The sequence below is a fragment of the Wyeomyia smithii genome, chromosome 3, assembly GCF_029784165.1.
Source record: "Wyeomyia smithii strain HCP4-BCI-WySm-NY-G18 chromosome 3, ASM2978416v1, whole genome shotgun sequence".
Lineage (NCBI taxonomy): Eukaryota > Metazoa > Arthropoda > Insecta > Diptera > Culicidae > Wyeomyia > Wyeomyia smithii.
This window is the reverse complement of record NC_073696.1, coordinates 22,774,382-22,792,142: the sequence shown is the minus strand read 5'-3', so window position 1 is coordinate 22,792,142 and position 17,761 is coordinate 22,774,382. Positions and strand designations below refer to the sequence as shown.

Genomic DNA, 17,761 nt, shown 5'->3' with positions numbered 1-17,761 from the left:
TTGCACACAACCCTCCTGTGATTTTTTTTAATCATCTATGTGTCGTTAGATGGATCAAATATAGAACAATTTTGCTTAATCCAATTTGACGTCCTGAAGTTTTGTTAGTAGAGATTAATCCAGTCTCATCGACATTTTCCAATCAGTTTGATGATTTACTGTAAGAATTTACTTAAAACTGATGACTTGAGATAAACTGATAACAAACGGCTACATGTCATCATGCTTACAGCGCCCCACTGAGTCGCGTGTTCATCCCCAGCAAAAGGTTAATTTCATCGGATGCCTCCGCACCGCATTGCAGTTTGAATGATTCTCGCCGTTGCTGTACATACAGGAAGGCGTCGTCGCGCGTTCACGTTCACGTCGAACGAATGTGAAATGAAAATTGTTCCACACCAATACTCACGCGCACGGATGAATTTAGCCGCGGCTGACACGTGAACCGAGCGGAACGGAATGAATGACGGCATACAGGGCCGCATACCGATTGATAATAACCTCAAAGAAGCTATACGAAACAAAGCGGCTTGCGGAGAAGAATGAAGAACAACCAAAACGAATACGACCACGCTCGACGTCGAACTCGCGCGAGACATAGCAACGGCGTTGTTGTATCAGTAGTAGCAGCAGCACCAGCGATCACCGCGCCCGACTCCGCGCTTGCTTCGCGGTAGCGTACATATTCTGGTTCGCATTGGGTTGGGTGGTTCATCAGCATCGCCTACTGAGTTGGCTGAGACTGGCGATTGATCGAAAACGACGGTTCAGTTTGCTACTCGCATTCGGCTCGAGAGGACGTGAATTTCGAGAAAACTGAAGTGTGCAGAGTTTCGAGTGAAAAAAAGGTGGTGAGCAAAAAAGTGAAAAGTGTTGCCCATCGTTCGAGGTCGTGTACAGTTTAGTATTATTAGTTGTACTCTTACCCCATCCACACGTAGTCCAGTGTTGTGTCTTAGTGAACCAGTGACTAAGCGGCCGAATTCCAGAGCCAGCGCAGAAGAGCAAAAAGTGGGTTTAATTCAATTTTTTGTCATCATTTCTGTCCAAACCGGTAGCAATTGCACGAGACTCATGCCGATCGTTGGATTCACCTTTTTTTCTGCAATAAGGTTCGCGAGTACGGGTGTTTGAATATTTATAGAAATGTTAATATACTGACGGTTTTCGAAGTATTTATTTGATGTAAACAATTCGCGTTGGCCGCGACGCTTACCACAGTCGCGAAGTCATTTTGATTCGGTGTGCCTTCAGACACTAAATGGGATTGTGTCGAAATTTATCAGCAATGAAGCGTGAAAAGGCGACCTCCGCGCGGTTATTTATAATGTTATATTTTGTGTACTCCGCATTCGCCTACCATAAAATTTTGAGCTTCACAAACACGTGCTTATTTTCAACGTATCTAATCTTCGCATGTGACTCCACAGCCGGCATGATACCCAAAAAACCGCCAAATTTCCCCGCTCGTTTCGATTTGCACACGCAGAGAAGGCAGCACTAGCGTAGAAGCAAATAGAACGGAACATGAATTGCATAATTTTAAATCCAACACAGACGACGATGAGTGTGTGTGCAGCAGTGCACTTCTGCCTGCAAAAATAATAATTGCCGGTCTCATATTGCACCGGTTTCTCGACCTTTCCTTTCGTGTGTATGATTCCGTGGTGCTACCAACTTAGTGCCGTTTCTTTCTCACTACTCTCATTCAGCAGTGTAGTGTTCCCTTCGTAGAAAGCCGGCTGGCTGGCCGGCCGGCTGTTTCAATGGCAGCGTTGTAGAGCCACAGACGAGCCTCCTTTTCGAGGTGCTGTTGTTGTTATTGTTGCTGCATGTTTGCTTCGTTCATAAAAAATATGTGCCGGGCGCACAACCCTGACCTTACCTACCGAAGATGAAACATGGCGGATTTGTTTTACGGGATGGATAAATTTTCGTTTAAAATTAAACATAAGCTTAAATTAACCTTTCTTACGACTAAGAAAATAGATTACAGAGGGATTCATAATACAAATAATCAATAAGAAAGCCGCTAGCTTTATCGTCTTGAAAAGTGTGAAGGGGGATATTATTGCACAAACGCACGCAGTAGGAATCAGTTAATGAAAGCTACAATTTTATAGACCATTGTTCATTGCCAAAATTGTAAGTTATTCGAGGAGCGTGTCATCATAGAGACAGTAATTTGTCTTCAAAATTAAAAGCAGTACTCGGCACTAGCGAACGCAGATTAACAATTAAAAAGTACCAAGTTAATTTTGAAGTTTTTTCCTGCACTTGAAAATAGCCAGAACAGGCTCCTGGATTAAATACATCAAGACTAAAACCTGCATCGTTTGCCATGAAATTGAAGTCCCGGAAGTAAGCGCTATGTTTCATTCTACAGCACTTGCTTTTGGAACTTTAGTTTTGTACTATATGGTATAAATTCAACTAAGAGAAAAAAACCTATGCAGAAGCGCCAAGACATTACAAAATCATTTCAATTGTAATCCCAAATATCAAAGCTTATTAAAAAAGATGATTGACATATGATATAAGATACTCTACGTCAGTTCCAGCATTTAATTTTCGTTGATTGTTCAATCAGCTTTAGTGAATCATTGTTCGACAAAACACCGCTAATGTCACATCTTTAGATAAGCTCGTATCAATCAAATGGTGTAAAAGTCAATTGTGAGTCATTGAAATGAAATTTTCTCGTCAGTTACTTTCAAGGAAACTTTTCTCGAGTTGGATTTTTAACTTTCTAGGCTAACTATCAGTATACATCTTCTGACTGACGATGTTACTTTGTTTTGAGAGAAAGTTTATAATGGAAATAAGCTAACCTATGTTACTAAAGTCGTTAAACATTCATTAGCTCTACGAATCAGCTTGAATGTTAGTCTGATTACTTTTTGATACATTATTTAACGCAATACAGACATGAAGTCTACATTGCGGTAGTCTTCTCATGTCTGATATTCACAGGTCCACAGACAGCTGATGAAAATGGTCATAATGCGGTCGCTTTGTGCAGTGTAGCGTACAGCATGTAATTGCAATTATGTAGCGAACATTTAACAGCTGAAAAACTTCACGTACTTGATGACAACGTGTGTCTCAAGTGGCATTGACCCATATCGTGTGACAGCATCACTGAATTATATGATAAAACATGGCTTATCTTTATGATTTGTTTTATCGCTTATGCGCTCTTCATATTCTTTTTAAAATTGTTTGAGATAAATTTTTTTTAACTAGGTTATGAACTCACGAGTTTAACTGCGCTTCATTTGATTAATAGTTACGATTAATTGATCAAACATGCGATCAAGCAATACGAATGAACGAGTACTTTCGACGGCGAGTCGGCGAGTCGGCGCCTAGTTCGAACTGCTGTCAGCAACTTGGATGTGCTTCGTTTTTTATTCTCAGCCTATTACTTTTCCAGAACAGACAGGAACCGAAACTATACGCACCTCGCGTTATTCGACGTTCCAAACTATCGATTGAGCTTTGAGATCCTTTGCATTTCGCCTATTTACCCGTGTTTAAAGAATAATAATAATTCAGCTAAGTCTCGAGAGGATTTTTAGTGCGAGTGCGCAAAATCGGCCGCATTACGCCATTTAACAAACAAATGTCAACCAAATTCAGTTCAGCTAAAAAGAAGAATCGTGTTCAATGTTTCATTACGGAGATGCATAGTAAGTTAATGCGCAGATGTATCATGCACTGCTCCGTAGCGAGAAGATAATACATCTACAATTAATCATCCAATCGTGTAACTGTTTTTTCATATCGCTTCCGGATGTATCTAAGGTCGGATAGCATCATTTATTTCGCCATTGGCAATGTGACCACCAGCGAAGCGGAAAGCTCCCCACACAGCACGCTGCAGGCTGAATATTGGCGCTTACTATGTATAACATATCACAATACCAACCTGATTCAGGTGGGCATTCCATTCGGTAAAAATTTTCAATAATTGCACAAAAAAACAAATTTCAATATCCAAATGACACACTTCAATTTAACGTCATCAAACACCCGATGACTTCGGCTCGTTGTTTACAGCAACACTAGCTTAGCAACGCACATGTGTATGACACTTTTCGGTTACCGGGTACCAAACGGAGCATGATGATTCACGCATCAAATTCCACCGCCTGCTATCCTATTCTCCGAGCCGGTCTGCTAGCGGGTATGAATAATTCATGATTTATTAGCACGTTTCTGACCCGCTTTTGGCTACATGCGCGTCAATAACCAAAACCGGGGGCGCCACGTCTCGTGACTCGAAGTTTATTGCGTAAATGCGAAATTTCTTCTCCTTTTTATTTTGGAATGAATGATCCGGCGGGGATTTTTTCCGCAAGTTTTATGACCTTTCGATCAGATCTTGTTCGCCTTTCCGGCTCCCGCCTCCTCTCGCTCGGTCACATGATGTACTGTCGGTTGATGGTGAGCACGCAGTGTACACAGCTCTTGGGTAACCTGGTCGAGCCCGCGGCCAATGGTAAGAAGCAGTGGAAAGAAGACTTGGAACTTCCAAGAGTCCGCGCATGATAAATGCAGCCAATTCGTACAGCTTTTAAATGTGAAGGTTATTATTTTGCGCGGAAACAAAGTTGTTTTGCACAGTGGAACTGAGTTTTAATGAGGAATTACCGCGAATCGATAAAAATTTAGGCTCACAGCCAGTGAAGAGTGATACCTTGTGTTGCCTTCCATCCAGAATGGCGCGTTTGGTCGACTTCGAAGGCGATCTTGCAGGGGATGCTATGTCATCCTGTAGCCCTGGTCGCTCGACCCGAAGACGGTAGATCCATTCGAGATTCACTTGGAAAGCGGATTCCTTCACGATCATACACGCGTTAACGACTTGTTAGCTACTCGGGCGAAGCTAAAAAAAACCCACGGAACGATAAATCAGGTTTAATCGTGCCGCACCGCAGGTTGGGCGTGCCGAGCGCTGCTTCGGTTGTTGTTACCTCGGGAACACGAAGAACTCGATGGTAGGAAGGTTTTTCCCCCTTCGACCCTGAGGGGGAAGGCAATCTGGTTGGGGTTAGGGGCGACAGACAGAAGCAACCTGTTGTTTGGAATGCGAGGCACGTGAGGTGAGACAGTGACTACGGGGTTTCGAACTAGACCTGTGCGCCGATCATATCACCGACTAACTGATTAACAGTATTAGAATACCACAAAATCTTTTCTTGCTACATTTTAATTTTATCAAATTTGCATTATTTTGGCCTTTTCTAACTTGTAGATTTTGAGATAAATTTGAAATCATTTTCTGTTTTGGTCCTTGAACGCACTTTTAAACTATTTTTAACCAAATTCAAGATTACTATAAACATTGACAGAGACGAGAAAAACCAGCCTTAACAATCGTCATCGCGGTTCAAAAACAGCGCACAAATCATAAAGAGTATTGAACTCCCGAAAAGGTTGAAAAATAGTATAATTTCGCTAGTGAACAAAATGTTGGTGAGACACAAATTGGATTAGTCTGCCAGCAAAAAAATTGCGTTCGCAATTTGCGTTGGACAAGATAAGCATGTCTCGAGTATACTTATAGTAGGTACTTGCCATCCCACTCGCAATCTCGGTTCTGGCACGTGTTTGTTTTGGGCAAATGATATGTTTGCGCCTCACGTTTTTAGTTTATTACGTTGTTATTGAAGGCTTCTCATCCAATAGTGCTGCCAGAGCTGCCAGGCTAGAGAAGCATTGTAGAAAAAAAAATTGTTTATTCATTCCGTTCCGTGTTTTTTCTCTCTCCTGAACCTAAAACCTGTTGGAAAAGATCAGCGAACTGTTTTTCCCCCGTGCAACAGCAATGCCATCGATGTTGATGGAGTAGAGGCTAAACAGACTCCAACTTTCAGGGGTGGGCATGCATTCGGATGTCCCGTATGAAGAGGGGGAGGGGGAATCTGCTTCGAAGCGGTTCATTATTAAGCGCTACATCTACGGGTAGCGACCGCGTGTCGTAAATCGTTGGCGCACGGCTCTTTTGTACTGCGTCACTGTGTGCCTATGGGGGAGGTTCCGATTTTTAACCTCAACTCAACTGTAGACAGTGAATTGCTACAAGGTGTTTAGCCCTAGAAGTGTCCAATATCATCCTAATCGATATTTTTGTCTATTTCTATCCGCTTCAGGTGTGTACCTCGGAGAAGAAGCTTCAGTACAACAGCAAGCTCAGCGTGTGGTGCAGCAGTAGACAGAAGACAGGGGGTGTATTTGTTGTTTAGAGAATGACTACAGGCGATAAAGGTGAGCAGACTATTTATTTTATTCACGACACTAATCACTCCGTACATTATTTCGAGCCTATTGGCCAGGAAGAAAAACTAATCAAGATTACCGAAAATAATCAAGATAGCACTGCTAGTTGTCTCATTTGGTGCGGCCACCTTTGATGGATTGCATTGCGCACGGATGACATTGACTGAGTGACTGGCGGTCGTCTGTGTTTATCGATTGGATTATCAACGTCAGTCGGGCCGGGACGGTACTGCTTGATGGCGGTACCGTGAGAGTAGAAGAACATGATGGTAATACTCGTTGGTGGTTAACTGACAGAAAATGCAATCTAACTGCCGGTAAACGAGACTTCACTTGTTACCCCCGTCATTACACGCTGAGTTTCATGAAGAAATTGCATTCTGTGCTTTGGGCTAGGGAATTCAAAGTTTTATTGCGGCTCTAAATAATGGCCTACTTATTGGTGGGTTTTATCGCTCTAGTTGATGTCACCACAACCGGTAATTATACGTACGCTTGTTGAAAATTGACACTACACAGATTTTATTGGTGACTTGAAAATCATATTAATTTAATTAAGGTATCAAAACACTGCTCAGTGGTTTATAGCACCATTGCGCTAATTCACTAATAAAGGACGCTAATTTTAAATTGGTGCATTATTCATCTTGTCACTTTTTGAGTTGGTTTGCGAAACTGCCATCGTCGCTGAAAATTGGACCTTGGAAATGCTAAAAGCTAATGCAATTCTATAGCGAAGCAAACATTTTGATATTAGATCAATTAGCATTAGACCAGACACTGATAGACGGCACACGATTATCCAAGTAAGTAGAAGCCTAGAGGCACACTACTGACGGCCTGATAGAGAATTATGACTGAAAAAAAAAACGCTTTCCGCGAATTCTTGAAAAGCATCAACGCCAGTGCTGCAAATTTTCGACACTGCTCAGTGGTTTATAGCACCATTGCGCTAATTCACTAATAAAGGACGCTAATTTTAAATTGGTGCATTATTCATCTTGTCACTTTTTGAGTTGGTTTGCGAAACTGCCATCGTCGCTGAAAATTGGACCTTGGAAATGCTAAAAGCTAATGCAATTCTATAGCGAAGCAAACATTTTGATATTAGATCAATTAGCATTAGACCAGACACTGATAGACGGCACACGATTATCCAAGTAAGTAGAAGCCTAGAGGCACACTACTGACGGCCTGATAGAGAATTATGACTGAAAAAAAAAAACGCTTTCCGCGAATTCTTGAAAAGCATCAACGCCAGTGCTGCAAATTTTCGACCTTGCAAAAGAAAGTGACAAAAACCGCATTTTCACTGTCTCAAGTTGAAACGACCTTCAGCGTCAGCGGCGTCAATTTTCAATGAAAGTCCGGTCATTGAAAGAAAAGAGATGTCTGATTTAATATCGAAATTATTTGATTTGAGCCAATTCATTGCATGAAGTTGATGAACTATAGAAGCATCTACATTCTCAACCGCAAAAACATCGCTAAAGCATCATTGGCACTCAGTGACGACTTCGAAAAGTTAAGTTGCTCGCTGTGAAAAAATTCGTTTGCATTAATCGTTGTGTCCCGGAACCGAAAATTTATTGTGCATATTATTGTTACCCTGCAGAATTGATCTCAAGAAAATCAGGACATTACAAATAATCAGGACGCCCTACTCGGATCAAGACATGCCCTGCTAATTCAGGACAGTATCCCTATCAACAGTGTCCCGAAAAATAAAGCGAAATATAGAGAAGAAACGAAATCAGAAAGGTTTCCAAAATTTGTAACAATTTCGGAAAAGTTTTAAGTCGTGATTAGCCTAGAGAATGAAAATCTAAAAAACACTCGAATTGTGGAAAGTCTCAAAAATGTCTTGAAAGGGTTTCGAAGTAGTTTATTGATGTTTTAAAATAAGGCTGATACAAATTTCGAATTCTTTTTAGGTCCAAGGTTATCAAACTTAGCGAAGGGGGTGGCAAAAAATAAATAACACCGAGACGAAAAAAAAAGAAATATCTTTGATAAAAGTTTGTGTGCAAGTTATGACGTTTGTAACTTGCACTCAAATAAATGTAGAAAAATAACACTTTATTATTATTATCTATTTCGCTTGCCTTTTGGCGACACTCTCTATGTCATTGGACTTGTTCATTGCTAAATTAAGCATTAATGCTGTCGGAAAACAAAAAAAATGAATAAAACGGTATGAGCTTTTTTCCTTCCCCCGCCAATATTCAAGATTTTTGAAGGGGGGGGGGGGAGGGGTGACATAAAATGAAAATTACATTTGTAACGACCTAATATAAAGATTCAAGGATGATCAAAAGAAAAACGTTCTCAAAAAATCTAGAAAACATTGAATAGAGAGTTCACACGCAAAAGTTGAATGGTGCGAAATTGGCACAACTGATGATTAAGATTGAAACTTGTACAATGAATGTGTGTTGGACATGACACATTTAATCTTAAGCATAGCCTTTGCATTATGAAAATATGAGTAATTATATTAGCTTAGGCGTCGTACACGAATTACGTAACGCCAAAAATCTAGATTTCAGACCCCCTCCCCCCTATGTAGCAATAAGTAAAGTTCAATATGACTTCCATCCCCCAATATTACGTAACGCTGAACAATCTGAACCCTTCTTCAAATTTTCAATTTTGAGCAAACATCACAGTTACGTAACTGTCTCAACTCTGCACCCCTCTCCTTATGTCAGAATAGGTAACGCAGACACAACCTACCTCCCCCCCCTTCATGCGTTACGCAATTTGTGAACGACGCTTTACTCGCAAAAATTTCTGCGCCCTTCCGGCAGTTAAACGGAACATTCGACATGGCGTACAGAAACATGCGTGTAAACATTTTTTTGAGTTCTTTCTTCATTTTATTTATCAATTCCTTCTCAGTTTTTGCAACACAATTGATGGAGTAGATCTTGCGCTTCAGGTTTGCCCATAAATTCTCGATGGATCGCAGCTGGGGGACTTTAAGCGAGTTCGCTGACTTGAATAACACATCGCTATTCAGCCCCTCCATCTCCCCCAACGATCGCTTCGAGTAGTGGGCCGACGCAATTTCCGGTAGGCACTTCGTACTATAAATTTCCCCATTCACGGCCAGGCCGGAGCGAAAGAAAAGCGGCTGATTGTCAACCACAGGAGCTTTTTATAGAACTTGGTGTGTGAAATGAACTTCGCCCCCGATCTCCTTCGTGGGAGAAGTAGAATACGATGTGCCCTACCAGTTGTTGCAATCCAGATTGAGATGGGTTTCGTCGTCCAAACCAGTACGTCGCGATTCGCCGGAAAAATCGACTGGACCATCTCATTCAGCCGCTACCACTGCGTCATTGCCTGCAGCTTCGAAACCAGTGGACGTGATTGCCGCTTCCTGACAGTTAACCAGTCCATGTTCGTCAGGTACTTTTTCACTATTTGGCCGGTTGCACCGATCTCCCGGCCTAGCGCACGCAGCCACTTTTCTCTCGGTCTTCCTTTTCAGCATCCTTTGGAGCTTCTTGTCGCTCAGGGTCGTCACATCGGCCGTCCGGAACCGGGCTTGATTTCGATGCTTTGATTGTTGTGCAATAGTGTCAAGGTGTTGTAGAACGGGCGTATCCGGCTTCCACAGAGTGCCGCAGGACGTCCATTTTCAACGCGGCGGGATATCGTTCCTTGAACGCGCACACTTTTGAACGGAGTAGCTTAATTGTTTTTGCTATTACGGTTAGAGTTTGACTGACATAGCTGTCAAGCTTTTTCTGCTGACTCATGGGCTACTATGATTGATGCTGTATGAGTAGTTCCGTCAGTGCGTGTGATAGTAAACCTATGGAAAATCGGCATTTTTTGTTCATTTTTTAATGCAAATATTACAGTCATCCCAGTATTATTGGCCAACCAGTATTATGGGTCAGTCTACACTTTGTATTGGTTTCTAACATATTTCAATAACTTTCAATAGTCAAATTTAAGTTGAGTGAACGTGAACAACGTTCACCAAACTTAAATTGTACTATTCGGGACCAATGCGGAGAGGAGGGGAGGGGTTATTCGAATGCTACGTTTTTTTCAAGGGGGGTTTAGGTTTTGTGACCAAATGCTACGAGGGGGGAGGGGGGGCTTAAAAATCATGAAAAAAATGCTACGTCATTTAAGTATGTTCCCTTACATGTTATTGACATACGTTAGAAACCAATACAAAATCCATTGGCCCATAATACTGGGATGGCTGTTGCTCCAAACTACTGCACTTATACAGTATCAACTGGTGTTCAGCAGCATCGTTGAAGCAGTGTAGCCAGCAATCACTGAATGAATAAAATATTAACTGATCGATGCAATGGATAATTGACACTTAAAAAGACATTAGATTTGTTCAAAACATTTTCCATTTAACTATGCCTCTGGTTTTATTCATACGCATTCGGTTCTACGTTACTGGCACCAAAATCAGTTAATTATGTGGAAAAAAATTATCACTAATTGCTGTATTGTCTGCAGACCGTATTTTTGGGGATGGCCCATCTTTCATAAGTAGCCGGCTTACTAAACTGATCGTTAGCCTGGAACCGAAGTTACCGAATCATCGCGACTTTTGTGTTTATGATACATATTCTGATTTCGATCTCTGTCAATGTATTCTTTGTACTACTCTTGCGTTATGCATTTCACACACTTTTGTGCACAGTTAGAGCAATTATTGTGCGTTAAGAGAGGACACATTTGTTGATTCCGACTTGAGCTTTTACGTGTAGATAGAGAGTTTTCAATAATCTAGTAAAAAGTTTTGAATGAATTTTAAAGTGTCCTATAACACAAAAATAGAATCAAAATTAACTAGAAGATGTCTACAATGTACTCCAAACTGATTTTGACAGAGCCTAGAAAGTGTTTAAATACTTTGATAGAGAAGAAAGAGTATAGAAAATAGATATTGTAGAAAGTTCGAAGTCTTGGATGAGTCAAAAAAAAGCTAGAAAAAGTCTTAATAATAGCAGTAATAAATTTCTTAAAAATATAAAAAAGGTTTGAGGAACCTACCAAAATAAAAAATGCATTTAAAAGAAAGTTTCAAAGAAATAAAAATGGCCCAGAAATGTCAGAAGGGTTGGTTTGGTTTGCACACAAGCCATGATCGCAGGGTTTTTTTTGTTCACACATTTATTTGACATGGCACAATACAAATTAATATTTTACGGAGCTAATTATATCTAATGCCTTATGGTCTAAAATATCTTATAAGTTAAAGGCAAAATTTTTATCCTCGCTACCGACTACGAGCTAAATGATCGCAGGGTTGACGTAGAACTACAAAGCTGTTTGTTAATTTACTTGAATCCTTGCATTCGATTGAAGCAGATAGTAGAAGATGTAACATTCTCAGCAACGCAACAGTTTATTATGCTGTTGCGTGTTGCATGTTGTACCTGTGCGGCTGGGGAACAAAATTATGTTCGTATCGGATGGAAAAAGATAGCAGAAGGTGCTACACTCTCAGCCACGCAAAGCTGTTGCATGTTGCATATTGATACTTGCGACGATATTTGTTTGAGCCAAAAGCAGACTCCTATATAGCCTAGAGAGTGCATTTCTGGATGATCTGGTATATTATTCTGTCGGCCGCGCTAGAGTGAGCAGTTCAGCTCTGATTAGAAATCTGCGTATCAACAAGGCTTGAAACTTTTTGATAGTAAAATAGTTCGTACAATCAAATAACAGTATAAGTATTTGGGCAAATGCGTAGCTAATTTTCCAATCGATTGCTGCATGAACGATGGAAGTCCGTTGAAAACTAACCGAGTGGTAAGCACTTGAAAACGAAAAAAAATCATTCGTTTTTAGATTTTTATTTTATACACCTGTAGCGATCTTCAGATCAGATTTGAAAGAGTGAAAGTGTATCTGTAGTTTGAATAGGGAAGCACAAGGGACCAAGCAGAATTTTGTGATAGATTTGTGCAAAAGTGAGCTGAGTTGCAAGTCTAGGAAGAATCTAGAAAGTTTTTCTAATAGTATTAAAACGATAAAGAAAAATTAATGAAAACCCCAGTTGAGTATTGGAGAACTCCGCTTCGAATAAGTCGTGCAGGGCACGGACAAGAATTTAGACTTAGATTACAGCTTTTGTTAATCCTGTTTCGTCATTTATCGTTGCCACCCAGTTGTACTACGAACGGTTAGCCAAGCAAAGGCTGATGCAATAACGTTGGTTATTTGTTCATCCGAGATCTTAGCACACACATTGTAGTCCAGAGCCCTATCTGGAATAGTGGTTCCTGTTTTTGTTTTGTTAACAAACGCAGTACAGGAATGTGCTGCATATATATGAATGCACGATTTTTTCCCGTGATTTCTTCCTCACCGTTTAATAATTCATTAGTTTAATGGCATAATCGGAGTCAGAACGCAAATTTTTAAATCTAACGGAGGAAAGGTAGCTTTTGAACTTTTTTTTATCTCTTTCTGTTTTGACTTAACGTCATTCTTGCTTGTTTGTAAACTACTTAATTTAGCAATAAGATTTCATTCAAAAGCGAAGTAAATTTAAGAAAATGAGTGCTGACTTTAATGTAAATCGAAGAAAATTTTTACAAATGTGTTTAAACATCGCTCGATTGTACTTCACTCTTTAGTGTGAATCACAAACTTTAGGGCGCTGAACAGTAAAGTCTACAACCACAATGTTTACCTTGTTTGACTTGTAATTATCAGTGAGAAGCGCAACAAGCGTAGTTCGGATGAGCTGTAAGCAAAATATGTCAAGTCACTTCGAACGCATTCCGGTAGCTATTCGACGTCAGACTTTGTGAAACGGATGAAACTGTCGAAAATAAACCTTCTTTGAGCTGGTTCCGTCGGTTGTTGTGAAAAAAACGTGTGTTTATTAATAAAACTCACTCAAATGTTTTTTTTCCATCATGCGTCAGCAGGACCAGCCCACTGCGTAGCAGCTGTTGCCGTTTAGTGTAGCGGATTTTCTTGAAAGAACGATAAATATGGCATCTTGAAAATGCAATTACATTCACAGCCAAAAGACGTCAGACCGTCGTCGGCTCGAAGTCGACTGATTACAGCGCGGAAGATAGTCCAACCTGCCGATTAGGAGGTTACAACTGTAAAATACAGATGTACTTAGCTCCGAAGTGGTGGTGTGGTGCGGGACCGGAATCAACAACACGTCAATCACGCTGAACTGAACGCTGCAGGCCAGGCCATGGTTCAAAAGCGTGCGCAGAATATGGCCCCGAGATCTTCAAGGCAGTGTACAATACACGATACTTGCTCATTCACTTATTCTGAAATCCATATTTCTACTACGCACATTGTGTGAGAGAGTAGTGGTAAATTGTAACAATAATTATCACTATGAACTCAGAGTTCAGAATGTTGCCAAAAAAACAATGTATGTTCACCAACATCACTGAAGGAAGTCGGGCCTAATTTTTACGAGTTTCTAAGGATGATAACGATGATTACACTCTTGGCAACAATAAATTATTTACTAGAATAACAGCAATAACAGTAACCACTTATTCGCAGGGTTCAGGTAAAGTGAATTCGAGCGAGGGCAAAGGGGTGTTCGAATCAAGCGATAAGAACGTGACACTAATGCGCATAAATCAGGACACTGGCTAATACACAACGAAAATAAATAAAAACCGAAATGATGTACTTTCATTATTCATAGAGTGAAAATTTTTCACCAAAAATCATTTGATTTTTACCATTTATTTGCGTCTGTAGTCATGTGAAGTTTATACTGAAGACAACAGCCAATAACAAAGATGCTCACACTCACGTGGAATGCCTCGTGCTGACAATCGAGACATTACTCACGAGACACGTGTCCAGTTTGCATTGTTATCGCTAGTGACAGATTCACAAATCGAAAGGTCAAACTCCGTTCGCGGAAACTGTTCAGCTTGCTGTTCGCAGATTATGCAGTGTGACAGCACACTAGGCCGCGTCTTGGGGGCCGGTCCGTACAGAGTAGTGACGTATTGGACGGATTGCCTCTCTATATATGATCGAGAATTATTACCGTATCTGTTTTTTTCCCGGCGTGCGCGATTCGAAGGAAGTCGTGCACTGGAGGGTGACAAACAGGGTGGAACAAAGTTCAATTCTTTCGAAGACGGATGTCGCGCCGATGGGCGAGATTAGCTTGCCACAGGTTGCTACGATCGACGCCAAATGCTATGTCTAATCTACTCCAGGTTGGAACCAAAGGGGGGGTGGGGGAGGGAGGTTGAAAGAGATTTCCCGTACATTGGAATATCAATCAAGTTTGTTTAAAAAAATGAACAAACTCTTCGTTGTTTACGAAAAACAAGCTCGGCAATGTAATCAACCCTCGGTTGGCTTGTTGATCGCTACGCTAACGAATTTAATTGTTGTTTATTTTTTCTCGTTTGATTCGTGTGTGTGATTGCCGCGAGCTAAGAAGACGGTTCAATTGAATCTAATTCGCAATAAATTACAAACGTTTCGCATTGTTAGTGTGGTGAGATGACGTATGTCAGCCTGCTGTCTCTCGCGATGCAATCTGTTTACCATTCTACAACGTTAATTGCAATTGTAACAGGTATTCAAATGCATCTATTGTATTGGATTTATTGAAAGTACGTAAGGTTTCGTGTTTGTTAGAACATTCGTTTTTCCTTCGAACTATGAAACGATTTTATAAAGGGGGCCCTTGTTATCTGTCATCGGTGTTTTATTTTAAATAATTCGCTTGGTCCTATAATCATTAAATCGTTTGGAAATTTCCTTTCACTTTGCTCGAGCAAAGTGCATTCACCCTCAAACGACACACATTCACACAGCGGCCTCGAAAAGATTTGTTGTCCAAATTGGCCTACTGCACTTGCTTCGTCTGATAACCTTGGACACACGAGGCTTGTTCAAACAAAATTATATTTCGACTGCTAGCCAGCCACTCCTTGACGACCGTTATTGTTGCACAGCTGCGCTTATCACACACCATTTTTACATTTCACATGAATCATCCGACACTCGTGCGATAGAAGGTAACAGCTGTCAAAGGTCGGCTGATTATTGTCTAGATAAAATTCGGAGGCGAGCCCCTGCATTTTTAGCTCTCGCCAGCTAAAAGAAGACCCCATAGTTACGCATAAATTATTTTCAACCAGAGTTCACAAAGTCACTCGCTACACTCCCTATTAAACTAACGAACGCCGACGTCAATTTTTGTGTCACTCCTCCATCAGAAAGCGGGTCAGTAGACAGTAGGCAGGCCATGTACAGTGGAAATGATTGACCCACATCTTCAGAACATTCTTCACTGCGTGCGTCTAGGCATCAGAGCAGAGAAATTCCATATGCCCATATGGTCACCATGGCGACGCAGGATTGTGCTGGCAGTCAACAACGCGGCGAAGGTCAGAGAACAGAGTTTAATTCAAGCTCATATTAATTGACTCCTGGTGACCAGCAGGAAATTTGTCTTCATTGGGAATGAAGTTCCGCAGAAGGAGGATTACGGACGGCCAAACAAAGGATTGAGCTCTTTTTTCAGGGTATAGTTGCGTATCGTCAAACTTTCTGACCTTGGAATAAGGATTTCCGTTGGTGACAGTTTGGTTACCATGGTTTATAGTTTTGATCTTCATTTTCTTCAAGCGTGAAGTGATCAAAGCGTCATTATCACCTGGAACGCATGGTATTAACACCGACGTTGTTATTGTTTTTATCACGACTTTTTTGTCGCTGGATTGGAAGAGGCCAATCGAAAGCGTTCCTGTTTCTAACATTATTTTTTGGTTGGTTTGTTGTTGTCAATAGCCGGCCAATAGAGTAGTAAACAGAAGAGTGTGAATTATAGAAAAATAATTGAATTTGAGAGCGAAAACTATTCTTCACTCGAGTTGTGATGATAATTGGATTTTGAGACTAAAGCTAACAGGTTTAACCAAACATTCCAATAGCTCGTGTCTTTTAAATTACATTTTATCGAAGCTTTCATTAAAAATTCAGACTGGCGCTAGCATGACGATGGAATGATAAGTTTTAAACGCAAGTAGCTTATAATACAGTTGTATTTCAAATTTAAACTGTGCGTACAAATTGATTCCTGGGCGCAAAAAGAGTCCTTAAGGCACACTATGTTTTGATGGACAGCCTCTATTATTAGTTTTTAAATTACTTGTTTGGTTGTTATAGAAACTATTTTGTTATTATACATGGGATAAATTTGGAAAAACAAGCGAAATTTTGTATTGTTTGTTGCTTTAAAATTTATCGGTCAAATTAACACTTAGAATTAGTTTTAGAAAAGCTATCTCAGAATAAAATCCAAAAAAACCGTCTTCTGATCCTCTCGGAGGTGCTTCATGCCCATTACGGTCTAGATGAGGTAAAATACATTAGAGATGATTTCCTCTTTGATAAAGCATCTTTTTCACGGCGAAACTCCGCGCTCGAGTTTAATTGTATGGAAAAAAGCCGCCGTTCAGTTTCACCTTAACCCTTTATAAGGCAGTGGCAACTATATTGTTACCAACAACTTTCGTTTTTTTCTGCTTGATAATTATGAGCTATGATCAGTGATCAGAACTATACAATAAAATTTAATGACATTTTTTTTGCCTCACATTCGACATTGAGATATGGGGAGTTGACTGTATCTAGAAATTAAGTTAATGTGAGCAATTTAACCCTCTAGTGCCCTTATACACACTTAGATTTTATCACCGAGTACGGTAAAAAAAATAACCGAAATTTCAACAGCTGAGATCTCGGTAAAAATCTCGGTAATACCTCAAAACACCGAGATTCTGTAAAAGCAATAATCAAAAACCTGACAACTTTAACGAGATTCTCGGTAATGTTCAACTGTCAAAGTATTACGAGAACTTCGGTAAAATTTCCAGAGGTACGTATTTTGCAATACTTGTTCGTCAGATAACCCAGACATTAATTACTAAATCAACTGATCAACTAAACATAGCTTTGGTAAAAATTGGAGTGTTCCCAACAAACAATTTTGTTGGATAACGGCTTGTTAAGCTATAGTTGAGCCGAAACCCATTGAATAATAGCTTATTAGGCTGTTAATGAACAAAATTGTCTGTTGGTTGTATTGATTCCAGGAAATGAACTTCCATCCTGCGAGCGAGTTGGTAATCTACAAAATTGATTGGAGAAAGAACTAATCGTTTTCTTCAAATATTCTTTGCAGCAAAAAAAACGAGGTCTGAGAAAAAATAGTGTATACTAGCTCAATATTTTAGTTAATCTGAACTTTGCAGATTTCTCCATAATAATAATCAGCCGCAAAACCTGTTGTTTTTCTTTCTACACCGAAACACAAAAAAAAACGCTAGTGAAGCACTCGTTATTTTGACAGTTAAGTTTTTCGAAATCTCGGTGAGAGTTTTTTTTGTTCGACGAAATCTCGGTAAAATGATGTCAGGTTTCCGAGATTCGGTATTTTAGTTTACTGAACTCGGAAATTTTT

At 40.2% G+C, this 17,761-nt stretch overlaps 1 protein-coding gene across 1 annotated transcript in view; it reads left to right on the top strand.

Moving 5' to 3' along the window:
- The first annotated feature begins 678 nt into the window (after positions 1–678).
- Positions 679–17,761, top strand: part of LOC129726451 (sialin) — a 30,382-nt gene continuing 13,299 nt past the window's right edge. The window contains exons 1-2 of the mRNA XM_055683157.1: positions 679–1,010; positions 6,159–6,273. Of these exons, the coding sequence (XP_055539132.1) occupies positions 6,255–6,273 (19 nt within the window). The 5' untranslated portion in view covers positions 679–1,010; positions 6,159–6,254. The remainder of the gene's footprint in view (positions 1,011–6,158; positions 6,274–17,761) is intronic.